Genomic DNA, 27,043 nt, shown 5'->3' with positions numbered 1-27,043 from the left:
TGTACCCCCAGGAACTGAGCTCCCAACACCATCCAGAGGAGAAACCAACCCTTCCAGGGAAAAAAAAAAAAAAAAAAAAAGATCTGCAGGACCCCTTAGGCTGATGGTACCGAGTTGTCCCATGGCAGTCACCCCATCAAATGTGCTCACTTACAGATGATGCATTTTCAACATCCTACTGCTGGATTTCTTTCTGTCTGTATGTAGATGAAGCTCAATACTCCAGTTAATTCTTCTTTCCTTCTCCAAACAGGGCTCTCCTGGGGAGCGTGGCCCCGCGGGATCAGCTGGCCCAATAGGCTTGCCAGGGCGACCTGGCCCGCAGGGACCTCCAGGACCCGCAGGTGAAAAGGGAGCCCCAGTAAGTACCAGTTTATAGATTAACAGCTGTGGGTCACGTAGAAATGTGTACAGTAGGAAGCTGAGCGTGGAGACATTCTCTGGGGTAGGTGTATAAAAGATTTAAGAAAAAAAAAAAGGAATTCCATTAGAAAGGATTTTTCTCCTCACGGGTGCATCAAGCCACTGAATGTTAGCAGCTCAACTCCTCCATTTGTGACACCCGTGCTATCAAAAATGGATGTGATCTCAGGGACCAAAATGTCTTCAGGCAATGAGAAGGGCCGAGGACCGAGCAGGTGGAATGACAGCCTGTGTGACCTCCTCGTGACAACAGCCAAAGGACAGGCCTCTGGGCAGAGGAGTGTGGCAACCCCATCACTGCTGACAAGGATGCAGTGGCAGCAGCAGTTTCCACTGAGCCCAGATAAATCTTTACCCTCACTCTGCCCCAGCCGAGGGGCAGCACAGGAAGGTGCTGCAGAGGTTTCACCTCCGTTTCCCAGGATGCTGCTGCAGCATCCGTGTTCCCAGGCATCCCGCTGGCACCCGTGGAAAGAGCTGCTCTCGGGAGGAGCCCGAGCAGAGCGAGGCTGAGTCCTGCCATATGGTCCCTCTCGGAGCGTTCACCAGCCAGCCCGCGCAAACTCTCACGTCTTTCGCTCCCCAGGCACGAGCGTGAAATGTCACGTGCGGGCAGGAGGGAGTGGGCTGGGATGACTATTTCTGTCCCTGAAGAGCACAGCACCATGACAGTCCCGAGGAGGAAGGCTGTGCCTTGAATCCGTGCCCAAATGGTTTTGCAGGGACTTTCGGGTTGCCTGACGCAAAGTTAAGATCAGCTTTAGATCCCGCAAAATGAGCAAATGCTGGTGCCGGTGATTTCAGACTACATGAGGACACCTATGGTGATTGATCGCTATCAAAAGCGTTTATCAGCCTCTGTATTCCGCATTTGCTGGCTTATTAGAAACTCCAGCAGCTAGTCCAGGGCAAGAATTACCTGGTGAATCAGCGTTATGAACATCTGTCCTGCCAAGTACCTATATGATGTATCAGTGGATAGATGAATAGGCAATTCATGTGGCATCTGATTATTCAGAAGAGAGCACCCAGGATTCAGACGCGGTTAAATTATGTACGAGGAAACTGAAAAATAGACACTGTTCAGTTCCCATAAACAAACAAATGTGATTGAAGGCTCCAGGTCTGAGGAATACGAGTAGATGTTTCAGCAGGAGGCCGGCAGAGATTGCTTTTTTCACTTCAGGTGTTTTCCTTTGCTCAGAAGCTCAGGAGGGAGCTCAGAGCCTCCTGAGAAACCCCCGTTAGTTGGGGATCAGCCAGGGAGGGAGCAGGCAGTGAGTCCTCGGGCAGCTAGGACCAGAATCAGTAAACACTGCCTTGTGGGAATAAAAATTAGTTGGGGTCTTGTTTGTCATCCGGAGAGATGGCAGAGAGTTCAGATAAAATCTGATTATATTGCTATAGCAGTGAAATTGCAGCTGTGGTCTGGGTATTCACCGTTTAGATTTGTTTGTTCTTTCTTTATCTCTTGAGATAGAAATTTTGTCTTGTTTCAGACAGCGAGCACAGAGAGAGACTGATGAAATATCAGCTGGAAACTGGTTTTGCTGTACATGCCCATATACGCAGGGGTCGTTAGCAGCCGAATAAAATGTTAATGGGATGTAATGGGTTGGTTGGAGGGTTGAAGGAGAGCTTTGTGTGATCTGCCTGCTTGTTCTGCTTCCAGGGCGAGAAGGGTCCTCAAGGACCGGCCGGCCGGGATGGCATCCAGGGCCCGGTGGGACTGCCAGGTCCAGCAGGTCCTGTCGGCCCCCCTGGAGAGGATGGAGACAAGGTGGGAGCAGCAACCTGCTGCGCAGGGTCCCTCTGGGAAGGAACTGGGCAACGCGCCCCATTGTCAACCACGGTGCTTCCATCGCATGGGGGTTGGATGGTTGTAACCCGAGGGTATTTGATGGCTCTTGCAATCCCGTGAGATCAGCAGCGTCCGGTCAGGGGAGCAGCAGGGGAACGGGGCTGCGTGTGCTCCACCAGCCAGACTGCTTGCTGAAATCCAGTTAGCCTCCCCCGAAGCCTGTAGCAGGTGGCCTGCCCACGGGTGCCTGGCCTTTCCAAATTAATTACCTTTCCCTACTCTCTCATTAAGCCCCTCTGGACTTGGAGGCCTCTTAGAAAACATTAGCTGGGATGAATCACCCATCACTGCTAACAAGGTCTGCAGAATGATGCTTCTCGTATCACCTGGCAGCTAAGGAAAGTTTTCGGATGTAAAAGAGTTTGATTACACCTAGAGTGGCCAAATATCTGGCCTTTTTCCGAAAGTTCTGGGGTATTTTCTGTGCTAATTGGCATCTTTGGGATGAGGGGGCAGACACACTGGGCTATTGCTTGAATGTTGCGATAGGGGAGTGGTCAGCAAGTGAACTAACTGTGCCCCTTTGTACCTGGCAGGGTGAGATCGGGGAGCCTGGCCAGAAGGGCAGCAAGGGCGACAAAGGGGAGCAGGTGAGTGGGGTGAAGCTGTCACAGCTTCTTCCATGGAGGAGCGTGGCTTTGTTGTGTGACTTGCTGGAAACAGAAAAAGATATAATTTCTTTCTGTCATTGCTTCATCTTTTCCTTTGCTTCATCGAATAGCCATGAGTGAGTGCCTGAAGTGTGAGCCTCCAGCTCCCAGGAGCACACGGAGATGTTTCTGTGTCACCCATGTACTGTGTAAATCTGTGAAATGTTAGCAGCCCTTGCCATTAAAGTTGGGTGTTCGGCTGTAGTTCCTTTTCTAGTTGCTTGCAGCACCCTGAAGCACCCTTTATGTGCTGCTCAGAGCCGGAGGAATGAAAAACAAATTACACATAAGTATCTGGAGAGAACTGAGTGGTGTGATATTGCTTTGCGGGAGCAAAAATGTATTCAGACGCGTCTGCTGTGCCGTTGGCACCAGGGCTTAGGGATGCTGCTGTGGCCAGGGAAACCTGACCCTGTCCTCCCTCTCTGTTTTGGGAATTAATGCACGTTTAATGGAGGCTCTGTTGAAGGGGCATCTTGTTTTCCAGGTGATTTTTTTTTTTAAACTCTGTGATCCTAATGGTGACATTGCACTTCTGTTTTGTAACAGGGTCCACCAGGTCCTACCGGCCCACAGGGTCCAATTGGTCAGCCTGGCCCAGCTGTGAGTATTGTTCCCTGTTAGCAGAAATGCCCTTTCTTACCATAAAATCTCCTGGGAAGCACTGCTGATGCCCAACACGAGCAGGGCATTGCTTCTGGCTGCAGCAGGAGGTGGTGGGGATGGGGCTTTGCATCTACCTTGTGTCTGTGCTGAGCTGTGACAGACCCTTTCCTCGTAGGGTGCTGATGGAGAGCCAGGTCCCAGAGGACAGCAAGGCCTCTTTGGTCAGAAAGGTGATGAAGGACCCCGAGGTTTCCCTGGTCCCCCTGGCCCGGTGGGCTTGCAGGTAATTTTCAGCATCAAGGGAGGGGCTTAGGGTGGTGAGAGCTGGGGCTCCACCTGAGATGTTCACAGCTAAAACTCATCCCCTCCATCTCCACAGGGCTTACCTGGACCGCCCGGTGAGAAGGGAGAAACAGGTGATGTTGGGCAAATGGTAAGATGCTTTTGTACTTTTTTTTTTTTTCATCACTGACATAGACATTGCTCCTAGAAACATGTCCTAACTTTGTCTCCCCTTTCTCTCAGGGCCCACCAGGCCCACCTGGACCCAGAGGTCCATCTGGACCACCAGGAGCAGATGGTCCACAGGGTCCTCCCGGGGGAATAGGAAATCCTGGTGCAGTAGGAGAAAAGGTAAAGCATCCAGACCCAATCGGATTGAAGCCCACAGGAGTTTGCTACAACACTCGTGCAGGGGCTTTGCTACGCCAGCAGAAAACTTGGCACCCTGCAAGGAATGTGTGTTCATCCTCTTCTCCCCTCTGCAGGGTGAACCTGGTGAATCTGGTGAACCTGGTCTTCCCGGCGAGGTTGGCCTCCCAGTAAGTACACTACAGGGTGGCTTTTGCTCTGATGGAGAAGAGCTTTTCTTCTTCAGTGGTGCTCCTGAGGAGCTGGTTGGAGAGGTGTCATGGAGTCAAGGATGGGGCTGCAGGAGCTGAACTAGCCATGTCCTTGGCTTGGGGATTGGGTGACACATCGCCGTGTTCCTGGGTATTTATAGTAAAACGTTTAGTCACTGAATATGGGCTACCCACGACTGAACAACATGAACACCATTTAATCTTTGTGGGAGGGGACTGCTAAATCATGTCCTCCTGTCTTGAGATACAAATAGAGCTTCTTTCTCAGAATTGATTAAAGGATAATTAGAGATTCACAAGTTGTTTTTCTGCATAATAGAAACATCCTTTTAAATTTACAGGGTCCTAAAGGTGAAAGAGGTGAAAAAGGGGAAGCAGGTCCCTCTGGTGCTGCTGGTCCACCTGGTCCCAAAGGTCCACCAGGCGATGATGGTCCCAAAGGCAGCCCTGTAAGTACGCCCTCCTGTCCAAGCAGCGCTGCTTCGTCTTGCCTGGCAGAGATTTCTGCATGAAAGGAAGTTTTCTAGAGATTTTTGTGGAAATTCAAAGTAGTTTACCAGTCAGAGAATCGCTTCTAATGATATGTGATTTTAGTCCGCTCCTTTAGGCTGCTAATGAGGAAGAGACTCGGCTCTACCGTATCTTCCAGCAATACTTGAATTATTAGTCCTTTTAGCAGGCTATCAGCAAACTAACCCCTATGGAGAAGGCCTGTAGTAGGTTTACTTTGAGCTTGATCTTATGTATTGCCAAGGTCCTCTGCACCAGAGCAAAACCTCCAAAACAGCATAGAGGAGATTGATGTGAATTTAGGAGTTGTACCTCTAGGGTCAGATCCCTGCTGATGCTAATTGCTGTAGCTCTATTGAAGCCAGTTAGAAGCTATACTGATTTATACCAGATGACAATGGTACAGTATTTATCTTGCCGGCTCCTTTGATGCTTGCTGGCTGAAGACATTTATTATGCGATAAGTAAAGTGGCATGAAACAGCAGAGGAGGCAGGGGAGTTAGTCATCTCTCTTAACAGATGGGTTCTTGGGATACTGTGTTATTGGTTTGAAGCCTATTGTCTGAACGCTGGTCTTGGAATCATTTGAAGTACACAATAGACATTGTACGGAGAAGAATGGCGAAGTGTTTTAGTCATTAAATGCTTTGAGAAGATCTTCGCATCAGAAATGTTACACATCATGTAGTAAGCAAAAGCAAAATCTTCTAATCTGCACATACCCCAAAGCTGCGAGGATTTCACTGTCACTTGTCCAATGTATTTTATGAAAAACTAGATGGAACTCCCAGTGTTGCCTCTGGAGTTTTGTGTAGTCGGGATGCAGAGCTGAACCGGTTGCTGTGGGAGGGATGAAATTAGTGAAGATGCGAAAGATGGGATGTGATTTGGGGTTGTGTTTGAGGGTGGGGAATTGGGGTTTCGCTCCGTAGGGTGACTCCCCGTGTTGTCGCTGGGGTACCAGGCACTAGTGCTCTGCAGTTCTCCAGATGCAATCTCTCTGACTTGGGGTTATCCTTCTTCTCTCTTTGCAGGGTCCCGTTGGTTTCCCTGGAGATCCCGGTCCTCCTGGAGAACCTGGGCCAGCTGTAAGTGTTTGTCTCTCAGGAGGGCAGTTAGGTTCCTCCTCTTGGTTTAGTGAAATACGACTGTGCTGCTCATTCACCAGCATCTCCTCTGGCATTTACTCTTCCTTTACTTGGAAAAGAGTAGGAAGTCCCACCAAAAGACTGTTTGACCATGCTACAGCCTTTGGGCAGTGGCTACACGAGTCCTGATATCCACAGTATTTAACACATTTGCTGTTGCCAGAGTTCTCAACGGGAGATGGGAAGGGATGGTGCCTGGTGACGTGAAGTCTGGCTGAACCACCTCTGCTGCTTCTGTGCTCTGCTTAACTCTGTTCACACCCTAAATACACCTACTTGTTTCTTCCTTTCTTTTTTTTTTTTTAGGGTCAAGATGGTCCCCCTGGTGACAAAGGTGATGATGGCGAGCCTGGACAGACCGTGAGTAACTGGATAGCTGAGATCTGTTCCCTGTCAGTCCCCACAGTTTCCATGTGCAGGTCCAAGGACTTTTAACACAAAAGGACATACAGCACCGAATTCCCACCAGCTTCTGCTGCGCCGGTCCCCTGATGCCTGTCCCTCCTCTCCGTGTCAGCCTGGCTGCTGCCATCCATCCAGGCTGCATAGCAATACATCCTGAGAGCAAAAATTAACTTATGGAAAAACAAAATCCAGTCTTTCGTTTTAACTTTGCCTTGCCTTATGGTATTTCATGGTGGGAAGGGATAAAACAAGATACCACCTGCACCCCCGAGGAGGTGTCAGGAGTTGTACTGGCCGCCCACACCTTGGCTTAGCACAAACTCGAGATCTTGACTTTTACATGTTTGCTCCTCCTTCCCGTGTCTCGTGGTGCAGTTATGGCTTATTCTCCTCCCCTCTCCATCTAGGGTTCCCCTGGTCCCACGGGAGAGCCAGGCCCCTCCGGACCCCCAGGAAAAAGGGTAAGCTGATTGTTTAGGAGCATTTTTCCAAATGTATTTATATTGACTTTTTGTAACTCGTGTTATTACTAGGTCTACAGTAAATGCAAGGCAGTAGCGTGTAAAATAAACAACAAAAAAATTGTTGCTCCATCCACAGCTATTGGAAATTGATGGGAAGTTGTCAACAGAATCCCATGGATTTATTTTTTTTTTGACATTTTAACACCCAAAAGAAAGTGCAAGTATGAGGTGCTCCTCTTCTTCCTGCCTTGCTGGCAGAGCCCAGGGATTCATTTAGCAAGAAAACTAATTTAAAAAGCTTTTCAGAGATATTTGTCTCCATTTTGTCTTTTTTTCCCTGGGGCTGTAGCATCATTTTGATAATTCCAATAGACCATTTCAGATCGGTGTGATCTAATTGTGTTTTGCATCTATTCTGTACCTTCTCTAGGGCCCTCCTGGTCCAGCTGGTCCCGAAGGAAGGCAAGGAGAGAAAGGAGCCAAGGTAAGAGCTGAATGGAATTTCACATCTATTATGTCCTTTTTTGTGCCAAAAGGATCGCCCTCTGACAGCGTTTGAAAGACAGTGATTTGACTTTGCTGTGTGTTACAACAAATCAGCCTGAATTTGGGGCCGTTGGCCTCAAATCTAAGCTTAGGTTTCATCTTTTAACGAACTCTGTGGAGATAATTAGGGCTTGGTAAGGTCATGGGAATGTTTTTCTTGTTTTGAAATGACAAAGTACCGTATTTGGCAATTTAATGTGTTGTAAAACATACAGCGTGCACAGCCCTGCATCCTTTCCCAGGGCAAACACAGCATTACTGGAGCGTGATTGTTTTGATAGGGGTGGTGGGGAAATGTCGAGTGGGATTGCAAATTATAGATCCAATTGTTGCGGCAGCCGCAAGAACACTGATGGTGGAGGATGCCCTCTGCTAGCTCATCTCCCAGGACCAAACCCAGGAAAGCTTTCTGCTCCAGAAAGCTCGCAGCCAAAGGGCGGTTCCTGCTGGAAATCAGCAGAAATAGGCAACGCTGAAAAGTGAAGGAGCTTGGAGACTTCTCCTCAGTGCGTAAGGGGTAGGAAGCAGGAGGAAAAGCAACGAGCAGAACGTTTTACATGCTGTGACATCCTGGTGGCAGCCACAATGTATTTGAGGAGATCGTTTGATGCCCCAGGGCAAGTTAAACCGTACTGCCTCTTGCTTCTAGGGTGAAGCTGGTTTGGAAGGACCTCCTGGGAAGACTGGTCCCATCGGTCCCCAAGGTGCTCCAGGGAAGCCTGGCCCCGATGGCCTTCGAGGGATTCCTGGCCCAGTTGTGAGTATTCTCAAACTGAGCAAAGTTTGTGAAAGCTTCTGGGCAGGGTTGTTCCTGGTGCTTTACCGTAACCCATCTGCCTTGGAAGATGCTTTTCTCCCGGTGTTCTGTCTATGCTTAAACGCCTGACAGCAGATAAAACATATTTAGCAGAAATAATATAATGGTGAATATCATCTCCCAGTGTGTTTTATTTGAGTCTTGGGTATGCTCACCTGTCTCCATGGGTGAGAGTTTCCATGTCCCTGTTCCAAAGTCCCTTTTCCAGTAGAGGTTTGAGCATGAAAGGAACATAAATCCTTTTGCCTTTACCATCTGTGAGAAACCAGGGCAAATGTTCCCTTCCACAGGGACCAGATGAGGATGGGTGAATAATCAGAATATCCCAGCTAGGGGTGCTGCTGTCATGAATGTTTGTTTTGAGGGAATTGCACTGTTTTACAGGGTGAACAAGGTCTTCCAGGATCCCCTGGCCCAGATGGTCCTCCAGGCCCAATGGTATGTCTAGACCATCAAATTCCATGAGTTTTGGAAATGGGTGAATGCGGTTTACGTTAATTCATTTTCTCTTTTGTTTTCCCTCTTGTCTTCCAAAGGGCCCACCAGGTTTGCCTGGTCTTAAAGGAGACTCTGGTCCTAAAGGGGAGAAGGTGAGAATAGCACACACAGTCTCACTGCATGACCTGATGTCTTTGGGTGTGTGGGGGAAAAAAAAAAAAAAAAAAAAAAAGCCATTGCAGAGGGGTCCTGCAGCTCTGCAGCTGGCACGACAAGGCTGAGGAGTGCCACCCACCCCATACGCGTGCTGTTGTGCTCTGGAAACATTGGACATATCTTTAAAGGAGAGATGGAAAATTGTGAGCGTGGCCCAAGGGGTGAACTGGGTTGTGCTGTGGGTGGCCATGTGCCCCTGCCTGTGTGGATCTGAGACTGGGTTTCCCATCCCCATATCGCCAGCACTGATGGCAGCAAGGTGACGCGCTGCATCGGAAACAAAAGGATCTGGGGGTTCTCACTGACAAGCAGCTGAACGGGAGCCAGCAGTGTGCCCAGGTGGCCAAGAAAGCCAACGGCATCCTAACTTGTATTAGAAATAGTGTGACCAGCAGGAGCAGGGAGGTGACAGTCCCCCTGTGCTCTGACTGTTGAGGCCACACCTGGAGGGTTGTGTCCAGGTTTGGGCACCTCAATCCCAGAGAGATCTCGAGGGGCTGGAGCGAGGGCAGAGGAGGGCAACAAGGCTGGTGAGGGGCTGGAGAATCAATCCTGTGAGGAGCCAGGGAAGGAGCTGGGAGTGTTCAGTGTGAGGAGGAGGAGGCTGAGGGGAGCCCTCATCCCTCTCTGCAGCTCCTGACAGGACATTGCAGAGAGGCTGGGGCTGGGCTCTGCTCCCAGGGGATCAGGGACAGGACAAGAGGGAACGGCTGGAAACTGCCCCAGGGGAGGGTCAGGCTGGGCAGGAGGAGAAAATGTTTCCCAGCAAGAGTGGTCCGAGAGTGGAACAGGCTGCCCAGGGAGTGTGTGTGGGGGGGAGTCCCCATCCCTGGGGGGGTTTAACGGTCGTTTAGATGAAGTGCTGGGGGATGTGGGGTAGGGGAGAACTTTGTAGAGTCGGGCTGAGGGTTGGACTCGATGATCCCGAGGGACTTTTCCAACCTGAATGATTCTGGGATTCTGTGATCTGAATCTCTGCGTTCCCCTACATCAGGCCTTGAGCTCCGTGGCAGCTCTGGTTGTCAGTGCTGCCTGAACACAGGCACTTTAGCCGAGGGCTTTGGGAGGTGCAGACACCTGGCTTGCTGTAGGGCATGATTCTCACTCTTGAAGAAATTTATGTAATATATGTTAGCACACAAAATGAGCAGGCGCTCCAGTGCAGCAGTTCTCTTTCTATATTTGTAGCATTTTCTGTTGCAAAGAGCTAGTGCTTTGCTCTGCTCTGCCACTTCCAGGTGTCAGGGATAGCTGCAAACTCCTATCACCTTAGATATTTTCGTTGTACCTAGAAATATCTTCGCTTGTGTAGCTTTGGTGTTCAGTTACCTCCAGTGAAAGATCATAATTAACATCTGCTGTTTTCCCCTAGGGTCATCCAGGTTTAATTGGTCTTATTGGACCGCCAGGAGAGCAGGGGGAAAAGGGTGACAGAGGTCTCCCAGGCCCCCAGGGCTCAGCAGGACCCAAAGGAGAGCAGGTAAATATTCCATGAGACCATCATGGAACGTGCTTTGAGCTGAGAGGTTTGCTGCCCTTGAGCAGAGATGGTCAACCTTGGCAGGAGACTCTTGCTAATTTTTGAGGAATATTTTCTCTATAAACATGGTTTATTCTACATGTCAAGTGTAGATGCTCCAAAATGACCCATTTTAGTGGAAAGCAGATTCCCAAGGGTTGTATGAATAGAGTTGAATAGACTTGGAGGGATGGTAACATTAAATATGCATCTAGAGGACTGATTTTTATATCTGTGTGCTTAAATAAGATATGAGATTCCCTGGTCATGCTCTTGTCTGGATCATGCACATGCTTAAAAACCAGTTAAAGCTCCAGGTTTGTATGGAGTCCTCCGAAACCGGTTGGTCATCTGCGAGCAGATGTTAGTTGTATAGTTACAGGCCAGCATTGCTGCATGCAAATCATTGTTGTCCTGCCTTTGTTTTTCAGGGTATCACAGGTCCGTCTGGACCAATTGGACCTCCAGGGCCACCAGGATTACCGGTATGTGACAAATAATTATCTTTTAATTCCTCAGGAGCTACTCAGTCCTTCTGGAGTCACCTTGGTGCTCCCACATATACCCAGCACAGTCGTTCTGGCCTAACCTTGTATGAGGATGCTGACGGGAATGGTTTTGCCCAGCTGAGCCCATTAAAAACACTTGCAGAGTTACAGGAGTACTGGGAAGTGATGGGTGCAGGGAGCATGGCATGAGCAAGGCAGGGAAATTAGCCCACCCCCTTTCTTTTGGATCATCTACAATCACACAGTGATTTCTTGCACTTTTTCTACTTGCATTTTTTTTTTTCCACTGGGCGTCCAAAGGCTGCAGCCTGCACACTTGGGCAACCAGCATCTGCTGTTACTGGGTGTCCTTAGCACGGAGCCAGGGGCAGCCCCAGGTTACACACAGCAGCTTTTCCAGTTCCCCATCCAGGCAGGAGTGTGGAGCGCTGACACAGATTGCTCTGACACAAATGCTTTTTGTATGTTGGCAAATAAAAGCAATACTGAACTCAAGTGGATGTGAAAAGTGGAAACAGAAAGGAAGTGGATTAAAAAAAAAAAAAAAAAACAAAACACAAAAAACCTGCCTTGTATAACACTACTCTGTCTCTCTTTGAGGAGAGACTGACTTCTCTGCTAGGAGATGTACTGACTCCTGTCTGTATTTTTCTCTATACAGGGTCCACCTGGTCCCAAAGGTGCTAAAGGATCATCAGTGAGTATAGACATTGTGAAACGAAGAGGCTGAGGAGCTTTTATTAAGTGCATAACCTACTGCGACTCCTCCACATCAGTGGCATTAAGGCAATTAGCCCAAGATGACTGTAGTAATTGCCGCCTTTTCAGGCTGTCTAAGCCCAGAAATTATAATTGGGAGAGGTTTCTGTTGCACACGCTGTATTTCATCGAACATCAGTGCAGCAAAGATCATATGGAGGAATCCAGTGCATAGTCCTTAGGAGAAAACCTACTGCTGTAAAGTGAAGGGTATTAAAAATAGACTGTGAAGCGGGAGGTGGCAAGCTGAAAAGCAAAGAACTCTGTGAGAAATGCGACACTGAAACAAGCTTCATGTTACAGATCTCCTATGCAGGCGGCTAAAAATTCCTCTTGGGCAACTTCCTAATGTCTTTTTCCCATGCAGAATTCAATGTTTTATTAATTTTAAGAATTTATTTGATTTTTTTTTTAAACGGATTGACTGAGAGAGTTAACATTTTCATGCATTGGAAGATCTTTCCTTTTCTGTAGGAAGCCTAAGCAAAATTTGACTGTTTAACCTGAAGTGTTTGACTGTTTTCTTTTACCTAAGCATGGAAAATAACCAAAATAAACATTTTCTTGGGGGGGGGTGCATGAGACTCCTTTTGTGTGCCTTGAAGGGACAGGAAAAAAGTTTTTGCCGTAAGAGACTATTAAAAGAAATAACATTTGGGAATGTGATATAAGTGACTCATATGTTTTTCCCTCATTTTTCTACCCAGGGTCCAACAGGTCCAAAGGGTGAATCAGGTCTTCCTGGGCCCCCAGGGCCTCCTGTAAGTAGAACCCGTTACATGAAGTGTGAAATGAGGTTCAGATTTAATGGGTGTTGTGATGTCAGGAAGTAGAAGGTTTCTGGGCAAAGATTCAGCATATCAGGAGTCCTAGCAATGGATGGGCATCTCTTAGAGATGCTGGGGAACAAAGCAGGATGCGAAGGGAGAAGTTACTAATGGGAAGATGACGAGATGAGATGGACCCAATCTTCAAGACTGGTGACCAGGGTGTTTGTCAGTAGCGTTCTGGGTGTTTTACTTTTGTGCTGCTGCTTCTCAGCACGGGTGGCTGGTTCAGACATCTCTTCTGTTTCTTCCTCACTGCCAGAGCAATGAGAAGTTGTATCTTCTTTCCCCACAAATCAGGGTCCTCCTGGAGAAGTCATCCAGCCACTGCCCATCCAGTCTTCCAAGAGGACCAGGAGAAACATTGACGCCAGCCAGCTGGTGGACGATGGAAATGCTGACAACTACATGGACTATGCAGATGGCATGGAGGAAATTTTTGGCTCGCTGAATTCCTTGAAACTGGAAATTGAGCAAATGAAGCATCCATTGGGCACTCAACATAACCCAGCGCGTACCTGCAAGGATCTGCAGCTCTGTCACCCTGATTTCCCAGACGGTGTGTCCCGGGCAGAGGGGGTGCAGGGAAAACACCGGGGGTTTCCCAGCACCACACAGTGAATGCAAGCAAGTGCAGAAAGGAGAGTAATCAGGGGAGTCCCTGGCCCTGGTGCCCCGTGGGGAATGTGGCTGACAAAGGATTATGTAGAGAAGAGTTGGGCTAGGTGATCCTTGTAGGTCCTTCCAACCGAAATATTCTGTTTTATTCTAAGAATGGAGATATATGATAAAAAATTGCTATTCCTGTGAGGTGCCAGAGTATTAGGTAGAAGTGGAACATAACCAGTTTTTAAAAAAAAATACGTATAACTAGTAGCCTATGACAGAGATGAAACGTCCCTGGTAAAATGATTGCTGAAGAGCCCATCATCCTTCCTTCACAGTGCTGATTCTTTCTTCCCTTCTCCTCCCTTTCGTACCTCCAGGGGAATACTGGGTTGATCCTAACCAAGGATGTTCCAGGGACTCTTTCAAAGTTTACTGTAATTTTACAGCTGGTGGAGAGACTTGCATCTTCCCTGATAAGAAATCTGAAGGAGTAAGTCCACACAACTTTTTTTTAAAATTATTTTTATCCCCCCCCCTATATCATGGTGATAAGAGATTGTTTCCTAATATGAATATTCCTAGACAGTCAATTTCAGGAGAACTGAACGATAGCAAGTAAGGATTAAAGACCCAGAATATTTCTTTGTTACTCAGTGTTGGCTTCTAAAATAATAAGGAATATGTTTACAAAGGGAATTTCTTTGAGTAAGTCAGATTTAAACTGTGATGTGGGACAAGTCTTTGATGATTTCTTAGGCATAATGCGAAAACCTTAATGTTTTTTTACTTTGCTTTACAAAGGTAGAAGTGTGTGTTGGTGCAGGAGCTGCAGCTCCCCATGGGCTTCATTTAACTCCTTCCTTGTCTTCCCTCCTGCAGCCCGGCTGCTGCTCTGCTGCCTGCATGCATAAGCACCGCTGATTCCTCTGCCCTTACTGTGTCTTCAGGCAGAGCAGATAAATGTTTCTCCTGTCATCTCTCCCCATGTTTCTTGTGGGTAAATGATCCTAAATGATTGCAACTAGCCTCAGCGCTCTTCCTGGCACCGTTGCACAAGGGCGATGAAGTTATTTGTGTAATGATGTGCTTAGCTCAACCATACTCATAATTTTTGTCCTGTTCCCCATGCACTCTTGTTTTTTTCAGAGCTGCTCTCCCTTGATGTCTGGGGACCAGCTCTCGCACTGGCCAAGCATAAAGTCTGGCCTGGGGGAGCTCTCTAAGTGTCACAGTTGTGCCCCAGCTGTGTTAAAGGTGCAGACAGAGCTGTTCACTCCAGCGAAAGCCCTTTGCTTGCTGAATTTCATCCCCCAGAAATATGTGCCAGCACAGGACAAAGAACATGCAACATAAATCTTCCTTGAGTTTTCGTTAGGGCTGTTTAAATAGGAGATGGATTTCTCCTCCTTTGCATTAATTTGTCGTGGCTCTCCTCAAAATGTTGACAGCTGAAGAAGTGGAGTCTGCCCATGATCTTACAGTTGCTCAGGCTCCTGCCACACTGACTCTGCGAGTGGCTCTTTGGCCCCCTCTTGTCCACTGTGGAGCTGTGATGCTCCTCAAATGCAAATTGTGCTACACTTCTGCAATACTGTCGTAAATAAGAAAAAAGCTTCAGCCTGCTCTTTTTCCATGCAGAGGAATGAAAGCAGCTACCACACCAGCATTAAGTATTGGCTGAGTGGGTTTATTATAAGCCACAGCAGAGTTTAAGCCATATCCCTGTTCAGTCCATCCTTAACCCAGCAGAAACACGCTGACTTGCTTTATGGTACACGTACTGAAAGGGAAGGACAATCCCAAGACACCCGCATATATCTTGGCCGTTGTTTTTGAGGAGATTTACAGCAGAAGTGAGGGAGCTTGTGGGAGGGTAAGGGAGCAGACAGCAGCCACGCTCCTTCCTTCTGCTCTGACTCAAAGCGATTCAGCTGCTTAGACGGGGCTGCCATAAAGGATGCTCCGACAGCTCATTTCTTGTCGAGGTCACCCCCTGCGTCCATCACGTGCGATGGTCCAGCACCAGCTGCGGAGGATGTGCTGTGCCGCACCTTACTGCTGCACAAACACAGGAGGCAGGCAGAGGCTTTTCCTTAATCACATTCTTTGCCTTTCCCGGCCCCACAGCATCTGGATTTGGCATCGGAGTGACAGCAACCTTCTCCTTAACCAGCATTGCTTTTCCACCCCAGCCTTCCCGTGAAGATCAATGCATCTTTTACCATTGATATTTCCTTTCTTCCTCTCTCCCATTCCTTTTATCTCTCCTGCCAGTAGACTGCACTACTGGTTTTGCATCCAAAGTATCTAGGAGGCAGAGATCATTAGCCCTTAGCAAAGGAGGCTGATGCCAGGGCAGTGCTGGGCAGCACCACACCGTCCCAGTCTGCTTGAGGGACTGCTGGCACCTTGGGCTCGTCTTGTTAAAGCTTAAGAAAATATTTTAAAGGAAGTTAGACAGTTTCACTAAGACATGCAAACTCTGCTTCTGGAACTGAATGTAACTTTTTTTAATTTTTTTTTTTTTTCTTCTTTCTCTCTTTCCTCCTTGCCGTCCACAAACTAGGCTAGAATTACTTCTTGGCCAAAGGAAAACCCAGGCTCCTGGTTCAGTGAATTCAAGCGCGGTAAACTGGTAAGATGCATCTTGGTGCTTTCTGTTTTCTTTAACCCATGTCATATTTTACAGAGTAAAATGGCTCGTTGGCCCAAAGAACAGCCTTCCACATGGTATAGTCAATACAAGCGGGGGTCTTTGGTAAGTGGCTAACCTTGGCCCTTTAGCCTCGGAGCGTGGCATCTGCTTTGGTATGGCCAGACCTGTTGCACTCTGCATGCTGGACTAATAACCATCACAAGTCACAGTAAAAACATTTAAGGTGGAATACTGGAAAAGAAACAAAACCCAGTGGGGATGCTTTTTTCCAGTCTGCTGGAAACTTAGGAGCAGGTGATGGCTTCCCCCTGCATTAGAAGGTGACGTGCTGATGTGCTGGGGGGGACACCCTGCAGAGCTGGAGCTGGTTCAGGTCCGTCTCCGCAGAGCACTGCGGCAGGGTGCATCCCGCAGTGGGGCTGTTGCTGTCTCCTAAGCAGTTCCTGTTATGGAAACTGGGTGTCCCCGTGCTGCCGTTCCCCAGATGCGTAGCCTTATCTCAAAAGCTAAGACCACACGATGCTTCAGCCCAGAGCTGGGCACGGTGCTGTCACAGCCTGTGCTCGCTGGTGCCTGGGCTGAGGTGGTGAGTCTGCACATCCCTGGTCTGGGGCAGGTTTTCCTCAAAGGATGAATTTCATCACCCCCACTGGAGATGAGCCACACTGGAGGCTCCCCTGCCGCCTGCAGAAGTCACTGGTTTAAAGGAAGATTTCAAGCCATGTGCGTTTGCCAAGCCTGGGGGACAGGCATTTGACTTAGTCACAATTAAGGATTTTTTCAAGGGAGAAGAACCGTCGTATAGTCAAACCAGTGTTTGATGTCAGCAAGCAAGCAAGACAGCAGCATGTAAACCAGAGAAAAAGCTCTGATATTTTGTCCTGTAACAGGACACTGATGTTGTGGATAGATTGTTCCCACAAAGCCCAAGCCCTGGTCAGGGATGTCAGAGCAGCAGCGGCTCAGTATGAGCCAGGTCTCCTTAAGCAACAGAAATCTCCTGCGTGCGTATCAATTCTTGTAGGATTAGTGGGATGCAGATAATGAGCTCAGTCAAATCAGGAGAATTAGAGAAGAAGGAAATACTCAGTGGATAAAACCGACCTGTCCCTGAAAGCAGGAGATGCTCTGACGTACGGCGCTGAGCTGCCTCGTGCAGTCACCCTCTCCCCAGGGCAGAGGTTTCTTGCAGTGCCCCAAACTTCCACCTTAAAAGGCAAACAACAGACAGCCCCGGCGTTGTTTTCCTAAGCCGCATTTCATCGCCACTAAACACATTTTGCTCCGATTCTGCCCACAAGAAGGATATGGCTTCTGCAGCTTTTTCTGCATTGTCAAATAAGGCCGCAAAGCCAAGGCTTCAGCCTCATGGCTCCTTGGAGGGCAGCTCCTCATAGCTTAATTACAGAGCACCTCATCAGTTAATATTACGAGTACCTCCATTTCTCCATCTTCTCCGCATTTTTTTCTTTCCGCTCTGTTTATCAGCTATTGTTAGAGGCTGAGCTGCCAACCTAGAGCTTAGGACCCATTTTCTTGAAAATAGGAATTTCAGTCCTACTTGGAGCTCTTTGTTTCCATCTTTCTGTGTTGCCGTTTTCTTGCTTTTTTTTTTTTTTACCTGTCCTGCATTTTCTGTTTGGAAAAAAAGCCACCAGCACGTAGAAGATCTGCCTGAGCAAACCACAAAACAGTTAAACACATAAGCCATGAAAGTAAAGTTTGATTTTTTTAAATTTTTTTTCTTAAAGTACCTCTCATTTTGCCCCAGTCAGAACTTGGAACCATGAGACAGGTAAACTGGGTCAGACATTTGCCTGGATCCAAGATCAGTTGCAATCTGTGTGTAGATGGGTGGGATGAATGAGTTTGAGTTTCCCCTCTGGGTGCAGCTGTTACTCCATGGAGAAGGTCCCTGGTGTCTTTCCACACAGCCTGAGCATGGTCTCTTGGGGGCCCTGAGCCCACAGGGACCCCTGAAGCTGAGGGGAAGATTTCCACCTGGCTGCTCAGCCCTGCTGAGGGTGCAGGCTGCTGATGGATGAATCTCCGTGCTTGCACAAGGTGCCAAGCTGTAAGGATGCTTGCTTTCTTCTGGGGATATCTAATGTAAGAACGTAGTAAATACGAAATACGAAGAAACTGTGGTGTTTTGATGCTTCCACACCATCATAAATCAATGACACAGAGTACTCGGAGCTGATTTCTTGCCGTTTCTCACGATGCAGCTAAACTGCATTTAGAGGGATAAAAGGGTCGCAGATGTTTTCTTCTGGACTCTGCTTTCCTTCTGCGTGTGTTACACACAATTCCCAGTAGCTCTAACAAGGCCTGCCACCCATCCTGCCCTGTTATCCTTCAGAGCCCTAAGGCATCTGCCACAGAGAAAATAGAGGGATCGATTTTTTTGCAAAACTGCGTTCCCATGAGCAAGCCTTACGCACACAACCAGTTCCCAGTGGCTCCAGTTGCAAAGCTGGGACAGGTCTTCGTGCAATCTGTGGAGGCAGAACAGCCACCGAGACCCTGTAACCCGCAGTCAGGCTCCCAGACCAAGCACTGATTTGAAATAAGAACAAGTAAAAGAATTAAAAGCAGCGGGTCCTGCAGATCAGTGGTGCCACGTGTCATTGGGCGTGTGCCAAGTAGTGTTGAGTTTTGCGTCCCCTTCCTTCCACGTCCTGGTGGTTTTCTAGTAGCTCTCCTCCTGGCATGCGTGGCACTCTCATGGTCAGTCATATTTAACTCTCAGGAGGACAGAGCGACAGTATCCTGACAACCGGTTGGTATATTTATTTATTTATTATTATCTTTTTTTACTCACGATTTTTATCGTCTGGTTATCAATCTCTTCTACTGTTTGCAGCTTGCACCGATGTTTCACGGTACCTCGAAGAACACTACGCTCTGTGCGTTGCCTGTGGTTTTTCTCCTGGTTATTTCGAAAGAAACCCACTGCCCGTAGAGGACAGCAATGAACGGCAGCTCTGGTAGCTTGGCCGTGGCTGGAGATGCCACCTGACGCACAGTCAGTTTCTACATGCAAACTAACCGTGCCACTGTGCGTTGGCTTCCTTGTGGGGTGTCAGAGGAAGTCCTAGAAAGTCTCCAAATTCTGTAGGTGCTGGAAGTGGGTTCCCATAAATTGCGTTTTGTAGAACTGTATGTCTAGATCCCGTTCTCCAAGGGAGAGAAGGAGCCTGCTGTGCAGAATGGAGCGGATCCCTGTGCCAGCGCAGCTCTGCGTTTCATGACGTGCCCTTAGGGCAGCAAATGCATTTTCCCTTGAGCTGAGCGTCGCCTCGCCGACCAGGGCAGCACCGAGTCCTTATCAGCAGGAACAGTATCACTGCAGATTAAGTGCAAAGATTGCTTAAAAGCCAGTGGTGTTGGTGGCCAGGAAAAATGAATGGGAAATACCTCGGTATGCGCAGAACAAAATACCCACAGCAGTCAGAAAATCGTGTCAAACAGAACAGAAAAATAAAGCCCCAAACCTTTACAGAAATCCGCTTTCCCTCTTCTTTAAAAGCCGGGGAAGTATGCTCAGTGTTGGCTTAAACTTGAGACGTATATCCCTAGATGTGCTTAGCCCTGCACCTTTTTGTAGCCAGCGCTGAAATCCTCCTTCCTTTCTCCTCCTACCTTGCATTAGCATTTTTTTAGCTTGTAACCATCAAGAGAAATAAACTGCCCTCGGTAGCCATCCCTGGATCAGAGCAGCCCTGGGCCCGTATTGTGGCAGCAGGGTGGTCAGACCGAGCCCCACACATGGGCCGATGGGTGACACGGGTGCTCCTCAGAGCCCCCCAGACCCGTTGCGTTGCCCCTCACTGCCCAGTGTTTCCCCTTCTCCACCTCTCCTAGCTCTCCTACGTGGATTCGGATGGGAACCCCATCGGAGTGGTGCAGATGACTTTCCTCCGGCTCCTGAGCGCTTCGGCCCACCAGAACATCACTTACAACTGCTACCAGTCCGTAGCCTGGCACGACGCCACCACCGACAGCTACGACAAGGCCATCCGCTTCCTGGGCTCCAACGACGAGGAGATGTCCTACGACAACAACCCCTACATCCGAGCCGCCCTCGACGGCTGCGCGGTACGTGGCCAGAGCTGCTCTTGGCCGGTCCCTGCAGCAGGGGGACGAGTGCCGGAGGTGTCAGTGCCCCTCCCCTGGGTGTCCAGCACCATCTGCCTCGGAGCAAATCGCCTCCAGTTTTCCTGTGCCTGCTGATGTCGTTGACTTAAGGGTTGGCCCCAGCATGGGGAGGCGTCAAGTTTGCTCTTCCCTGTGCTGGGAATACGCGATTTACTCCAGGTCAGGGGAGGCTGCAGCACCTCTGGGAACCAGATTGATTTGCTTTGTTGCTGGTTCTGTGTAGAGGGACCTGCCTAAACCCACTGGTTGCTTTTACATGTCCCCCCTTGCCTTTGCTCTTGCTCTGTTTACTCACGTGTCGAGAGGTGAGCGATGATACCCAGCTCCGTGTGAGTTTTGCAGGCTTTGATAATAATTCTTCAAGTGCTTTCAGGAAACCTCAGAGGCAAGGCATTAAGGGTTTGGCATTGAGGTTTTTTTGGGGTTGTTTTTTTTTGTGGCACGCTGCTGCAGGCAGCCCCAGGAGGGCTCTGGGCTGTGCTGGCCATGGGGGTGCCCCCAGACCCAGCCCAGCGTCCCCGTGAGCTGCCGGAGGAGCCCCAGCACAGCGCTTGGTTTGTGCTTGTGAGCCCCTGCCCCTCACGGGAGCCACCTGTGCCCTTGGGAATGGACAAACCCAAGCAAGGCCTGACTCTGTGGCAAGATGAGACAAAGCCACGGGATGCAGGAGGCAGAGGTTTGCATCTCTGCTCGCATTTCAAATGCAGTCTTTAGCATCTTCCCCTCTAGCTCTGTTCCCCGGGACTTTCTTGCCCTGAGAGCAGAAGCAGGCGTTACGGTGCAGCCCTCCTCTCCCCGTGCTGCTCTTCACATTCGCTTTAGCCAGAGTTTCCCAAAGGGGCCCAGCACCCTCCTTTGCTTCTGCCTCCTTCTGTTGGGTGGCTGGTTCAGGACCGAGCTCTGAAAAATCTGCCCTGAGGAGCTAAAAATTTGGCAAAGCGGGTGCTGCTTCCATTTATTTTGAGGCCCAACTTGCTGGTGCAAAAGCGTGCATAATTCTCACCCTCTGCAACTGCAGTGCTTGAAGCCCACGGGACGGAAAGATTGAGATGTTTGACAGAAAAAAAAGTCTTCCACATAATTTGAGATGAAGGTGGTTCTGTTCTGGCACACACACATGTGTTTTACTGTAGGAGCAATGAGAAAAATCAGATTAGAATCACTTCTTTTAACACTCTGGCAGAGAGGGAAAGGGCATCCATCCCGCTTCTGGAAACACTCAGAAGCCACATGGGGAAGTTTATCCTCAAGTACTTCATATCTCCTGTTAACGCAACGTGTCCTCGGTACAAAGTGCCTTCCCCTCCCTTTCCCTTTTTCAGTCTCGGGGATGCTGCAAGATCACACATTGCACATTTTTAAGGCAAATGTGCCTGCTGAAAACCTTTTTGGTTTAAATGATTTGGCTCAGGTGCCCCGCGTTCCTCTCCCTAACGAGGGATATTTGCATGGAAAGAGGACTGTAGCTCCTTTGAGTTTATTTGCTCGGTTGCTTCTCGCAGGCAGCCATTAGCACAGCCAGGCTCAGTGTTGCAAATAAACGACTGTGAGAAGAACTAAAGCAGTGGGAGCAACAGGCACCCGCCGTGTGGGAGCACTGGGAGCAGCTGCACAAGCCCCAGTGGTGGTGGGGCACAGAGATGTCATCTCTTGGCTCAAAGCTTTGGGCATCGCTTCCAGATCGGCGCGCCCCAATCCTCCCTCTCTGCAAGAGATGTTCTGCAGGGCTGTAAAAAGGAGGTAAAATAGGCTAAGGGAGCTTATTTCAGCCTTGCAGAAAGAGGTTCTGCCATCTCCTGTAGATCCATCCTTCCGGATCACAGGCAGGAGAGTTAAGATCGAGCCCTGCCACGTGAAAAACGAGGTTGGGCTGCCCGGCGCGGCGTCGCCGCAGAGGTGCTGGTAGGACCCGTGTTGGAGGCTGTGGCAGCTGACGCCGGCAGATCTCCAGGGCTAATGTTCAGGCCATTATTTGAATGTGTTTTTTTCTGATCTTACAGCCCTTTCTCAGTAGCTGTGATATAGCCTGTTCTTCTGAGACGCACAAATCAGAGGGTGAGGGAGAGCCAAAAGCTGCTCCATAAATTCACTTGTTTGTGCAGCTTTGTATGCCCTCGGGTGCACTTCTGGTCCTCTAATAATTATTTATATTTCGGAAATAACTGTATGGCTACCAGGCACGATAAAAAAGACAACATCACCTTGTGAATTCCATCAAACTTTAAATGTGATCTTTTCAGTAGAGCTCGGATAATAGTCAAACAAATATATTCAAATTAAATCGCTCACATTTGCTCAACAACCCATGCGTGTCCTCAGGGAGGGAAAACAACTATACCACAGCCACAACAATTTTACCAGGCGCCTGTTCCAGCTCTGAGATGTGCTGACAGCAGAGTTAGTGTCTCTTTATCTGCGTGGCAGCAGCTTCTGCTCTAAAGTCTGGGCTTGGGACAGTCATCTCCCAGGGTCTTTGCTCAGTGGTCACCATCCTGCTCGAGAGCAGATCTGCTGAAGCTGCCGGGCAAACGTGTTTGGGTGTTGTGTGCCTCGAATTCAGCTCAGAAAATGCCTGGGCAAGATTGTCACCATATTTCCAGCTGACTGGTGAATGCTTATTCATGCTAACTTGCTCTTGTTGGGTTGGAGGTATCATCAGAGCTCTTCCCTTTCCTTCTTCTCCCCATCAGGCAAAGAAGGGCTATCAGAAGACTATCCTGGAAATCAACACGCCCAAAGTAGAGCAAGTACCTATAGTCGACATCATGTTCAATGACTTCGGAGAAGCGTCACAGAAATTTGGATTCGAGGTGGGACCAGCTTGCTTCATGGGCTAAGAGCCACCTGAAAACTAGTCTCCAAATGAGCAACCTCGTAACCTCATTGCGCCATTTAATTAATTAAAAAAAAAAAAAGAAAAAAAAAAAGAAAAAATAATTCCTCGTCACATGCACGTTCTGAAACCGGACAGCGATGGGTTATTTTTTTCCGTTTTGTTTTTGTGCCTCATTTTGCCCGAGTTCCTCTGTGCCACCACGCCCACACCGACCGAACCGCCGACCCAGAGGACCGTTCCCACGACAGACACAGACTCGCATGACCGACCGCCGCACGCGTGGCCCGGAGACCTGTCCCCACGCCGCCGCTGCTCCCGCCACCGCTGCTGCCCCACGGCCAGACCCCGCCACCGTCAAAGACTTCTTCTTCTTCTTCTTCTTCTTTGCCATGAAGCAACACCAAGCGCTTGTCTATAGATTATTGTTTGTTTGTTTTGTTTCTAAGGAAAAAAAAAAAAAAGAAAAAATGGAAAAAACTTGAAACTCCTGTGTTGACGTTGAAGTCCCAGCAGTCCTGGCTCCAATCCAAACCCTGCTGAAGTTCATCGGAGGCATTTTGTTGACTTCCATGAGTTTTGGATCAGCTCTAACAAGTAGACATCATGGCCGTTTCCAGAATTTTTAATATCTCCATCGAATCATGTAATTCATCATTTTGCAAAATTTTTAACCCCATGAATTTGATAGCTAAAAGTCACACCGGGCATCTCTTTCCCGCATATTAAAGGTGCTTATATTTTTGTACGTTTGTAAGTAAATATTTGTATTGTATATTATTTGAAATGTTTGAATGTTTCTGGCTTCAAAACATGCATGTGACCCTGTCTGTATTAAAACTACCACCCTTCCCGCCGTCCCAGCCGAGCATCCACCTGGGAGTGAAGATGGCAGCTCACGTCCCCACCGCTCCTGCCTCTTCCCAACCCCAAGCCTGGCTCTGGAGGGGCTTGGAATTATGCCCAGGAATTGAGTCTTTGCACGATGAGGGTCCAGTGAGTGTCAAATGAGCCTTCCGAGCCACAGCTGTCTTTTGGAATGATTTGCTTCAAAATAAGGAAATTAAAAACCACTTTTTGTAACAAGATTTCTCCAAAACCCTGACCTGAAAGCAGGATCTGCTTTGAGTCTCTGCCTTTTTATCCACTTGCTTATCTTAACATACATGTCTTAAATTAATTTTTTTTTTCCTTTGGCATTCCTTTAAAATTATAATAATTAAAAAAAATTCATTCCCAGCGGCAGATTGCAGTGGCAGGGGAAATCCATTTGTCCTCTCTGAATATAAAGCATAAAAAAAGGGGGAGGAAAAAAAAAAAAAAAAAAGGTGCTTTTTATTTTTACATGTCTCTGTGGTGCTATCTATTTGAATAACTTTAATACAACACTGGTGATACCCTGCCATTGGCCAATCTCCCACCAGCCTTTGCTTTTTAGCCACTTTCAATGCAGAGTGCAGGCTTTTGCTACGGCCTTTGATTTATAAATGCATGCCACCTTCATATTTGTTATGTAGAGGACCCGCTCCTTTCCTTAGTTGTAATTGCAGTAGCTTATACAATCCATGTTAAAAAAAAAAGTATTAAATGTGCTTACATCTTTTTTCTTTTTTTTTTTCTTTTTCTTTTTTTTTTTTTCCCGAGAATATTCATGCATTTTGTACGGTGGCAACCAATACCAGATTGTACTCAGTCGCTGCATGTTTGTGGTGCTAATTTATGTATTTGTTGGGTGTCCTGACGTGATGCTGAAGCCGTGGGGGTGCCTGCCCGCCGAGCACTCTCGGGAGTCTGCAGTTTTCTTGGTCTTCCCACGGTGGCTCTGCCAGGATGGCTGCTTTTTTTTTGTCTTTCTTTCTTTCTTTTTTTCTTCTTTCCTTCTTTCTCCATGCAGCGTTTTCAGCTCGCAACCTGCTGACACCATTTTCTTCTTCTGTTTGTTTGTTTGTTTGTTTTCTCCCTGGCCGTTTTCCTGGTTTAGACCTCTCAGCTGGAAAATAGATGTTGCAGGATGTTACTTTTATTATTATTTGGCCTGGAGTATTACAGCAACGCTTGAGCCAAGGGGGGTCTTTCACCATAAAGGAAAAGACATCACATTTACTGTGAAGAAAAGCCTATATATGATGTCTTTTCCCTCCTCCTTCCCAAGCAGAGAGCAGCAGCAGCGAGGAAGGGAGGCAGAGCCATGCTGGAGGGAGCGGCGATGCCGCACGGTGCTTTTCAGTTTGGGAGAGCTGTGTCCATCCATCTCCCTTCTTCTGTTGTCTTCTCTCACATTTTTTTTTTCCCTACTCGAGGGAAAAAAAAAAAATAACTAAAAGGTGCTACCCTAAAAACTGCAGACTCCGGCAGCAAGCAGTGAAAAAGGAGTATATAATAATATAAAAGAGAATTCTCAGTCACCTTGGCTAGAGCCTTGTTCAGGAACAGTGGGAAGGTCAGAAAAGGTTGCACATTCCTCTGCAACAGATAAGCCATATATTGATGTATGTACACACGTGTGCGTCTGTCTAGGTCATGTGATTCTGTTATAAATTTTCATCAAGGGGGCTTTTTTCTTTTATTTTTCCTCTTATTTCTTTGCTTTAAGAAAAAAAAAAAATTCCTCTGTTGAATTCCACAGTGTTGTAATTGTACTGAGCTCCAAACTGTTCCGATTTCCCCAGACCACTTAGCTCTACGGTATATTGCAATAAAATTACTACTTGTATTTGCAGACATTCTTTTTGTGTAATTTTATTTCCCTCCTCCCTTAATATATATGACTTGAACAAATGTTGATAAGAAAAATAAAACCTATGGAAAAAAATTTTAGTACATAAGGCCCTTTTTAAAATATAGTGTCAAATGACATATTGTACATTTCTTCAAAGTCCAATAAACATGTCATAAAATTTAAGTGTAATGCCCATAAGAGCTATTTTTAAATATTTTAAACCTGTGTAATAAAGGAATAAATGTAATAGATTTTTTTTTCAATAAATCAAGTTTACTGTTTCCACCTAAACCAACGTGATGTGAATGTCTTCTTCGAGTTGATTGCAGCGTGATTTCCCCACGACCCCTCTACTCTCTGGAGCCCGAAGAGTTCATCAGAGGAGCGGTGAAGGTGCTTAAAGGTAATATATACTGTAAAATAATAAACCAAACCCATCAGAAAGAGAATTTCCATGCCTGGAATCTCTCTTTTTTTTTTTTTTTTTTTTTTTTTTTTTTTTTTTTTTTTTTTTTTTTTTTTTTTCAGTGAGAAATTCTATTTGACCCAACGGTGCAAAAATCCAACCTGGGGATAACAGCAGCTGGGTTCATCCCGCGGCCACCAGCTCTTCACCATCTCCACCCCAGCAGCAACGGCACCTGAAGGGGCTTTGCTCTGGCTGATCTCCTCACCCCGAGACGAGCTCAGGAAACAAAACTATTTCTCCAGCTTCTTGGTGAGCTCCTCGACACCCAAACTCACGTCACAGCCCCAGGGCACTGCTGCATGGAAGTGCTGGGGGAAGCAACGTGAGGGAACGTTTGGCTCACCCTCTCCTCCTGCGGGTTTCACTCCAGGGATGTGCAAGAAGATGATGGCTCCTCTGGAAATCGCGAGGAGTTGCCCCCATCTGCCTGCCACCGCCAGCTGGGTTTGCATCGCTCTAGCTCTCAGGGGCTTCTTGCACCGAGCATTCAGTTGGTGCAGCTGGTTTGCAGGTTCAGGAAGATGCCTGCACCTCCAAAACGTGTCCGTATTTGCAGCACGGCAGGTATGTACAGTACAAACACACACGTGTGCACAAACCCCGAGTTTTGCAATGACCACACCACGTTGCGTGTCCCCTCAGCTTCTCCCCTTCATTCCTTGGCTGCAATTAGTGGTAGATCTCAGATTAAGAGAGATATTCAGAGAAGGAACCAAAGTCCTTTAGTCTAAGTATATAATTAGCTTGTAACGGTAGTTTGGGGAAATATTGGGGTATTATGTCTAAATCTTCACCCAAATGGACCTCGGAAATGCAGAGGTACCACAGCTGCCGGAAAAAAAAATAGAGGGAAGATAGCTTTATTTACTTAGACCAGGCTAGAAAGATTTAACTGCAATTCTGATGATGCCTCAAGGTGACACTAACCTCATCCATGCTGACTTGCCAGTTGTGATTTGCACTAGATCATTGCTGGTTGCAGCAAACGCTCCTAGCAAATGCCTCTGAGTCTCGTTGCTGAGAGGAGCTTTGAT

General features: G+C 47.8%; 1 protein-coding gene across 1 annotated transcript in view; it reads left to right on the top strand.

Moving 5' to 3' along the window:
* The window catches only part of COL5A1 (collagen type V alpha 1 chain), an 86,777-nt gene extending 60,946 nt beyond the window's left edge, over positions 1 to 25,831 (top strand). Inside the window, exons 38-62 of the mRNA XM_026860656.1 lie at positions 254 to 361; positions 2,096 to 2,203; positions 2,821 to 2,874; positions 3,484 to 3,537; positions 3,716 to 3,823; positions 3,920 to 3,973; positions 4,066 to 4,173; positions 4,308 to 4,361; positions 4,745 to 4,852; positions 5,949 to 6,002; positions 6,369 to 6,422; positions 6,875 to 6,928; positions 7,362 to 7,415; positions 8,127 to 8,234; positions 8,679 to 8,732; positions 8,831 to 8,884; positions 10,321 to 10,428; positions 10,899 to 10,952; positions 11,638 to 11,673; positions 12,443 to 12,496; positions 12,863 to 13,121; positions 13,549 to 13,661; positions 15,861 to 15,929; positions 19,695 to 19,928; positions 22,679 to 25,831. Coding sequence (XP_026716457.1) covers positions 254 to 361; positions 2,096 to 2,203; positions 2,821 to 2,874; positions 3,484 to 3,537; positions 3,716 to 3,823; positions 3,920 to 3,973; positions 4,066 to 4,173; positions 4,308 to 4,361; positions 4,745 to 4,852; positions 5,949 to 6,002; positions 6,369 to 6,422; positions 6,875 to 6,928; positions 7,362 to 7,415; positions 8,127 to 8,234; positions 8,679 to 8,732; positions 8,831 to 8,884; positions 10,321 to 10,428; positions 10,899 to 10,952; positions 11,638 to 11,673; positions 12,443 to 12,496; positions 12,863 to 13,121; positions 13,549 to 13,661; positions 15,861 to 15,929; positions 19,695 to 19,928; positions 22,679 to 22,825 — 2,262 coding nt within the window. The 3' untranslated portion in view covers positions 22,826 to 25,831. The remainder of the gene's footprint in view (positions 1 to 253; positions 362 to 2,095; positions 2,204 to 2,820; positions 2,875 to 3,483; positions 3,538 to 3,715; positions 3,824 to 3,919; positions 3,974 to 4,065; positions 4,174 to 4,307; positions 4,362 to 4,744; positions 4,853 to 5,948; positions 6,003 to 6,368; positions 6,423 to 6,874; positions 6,929 to 7,361; positions 7,416 to 8,126; positions 8,235 to 8,678; positions 8,733 to 8,830; positions 8,885 to 10,320; positions 10,429 to 10,898; positions 10,953 to 11,637; positions 11,674 to 12,442; positions 12,497 to 12,862; positions 13,122 to 13,548; positions 13,662 to 15,860; positions 15,930 to 19,694; positions 19,929 to 22,678) is intronic.
* Positions 25,832 to 27,043: the final 1,212 nt, after the last annotated feature.

This window comes from Athene cunicularia (assembly GCF_003259725.1).
Source record: "Athene cunicularia isolate RWA chromosome 17 unlocalized genomic scaffold, athCun1 chr17_part1, whole genome shotgun sequence".
In the NCBI taxonomy this organism is placed as follows: Eukaryota; Metazoa; Chordata; class Aves; order Strigiformes; family Strigidae; genus Athene; species Athene cunicularia.
Note: the sequence above shows the minus strand (reverse complement) of the source record. Positions and strands in the feature narration are given on the sequence as shown.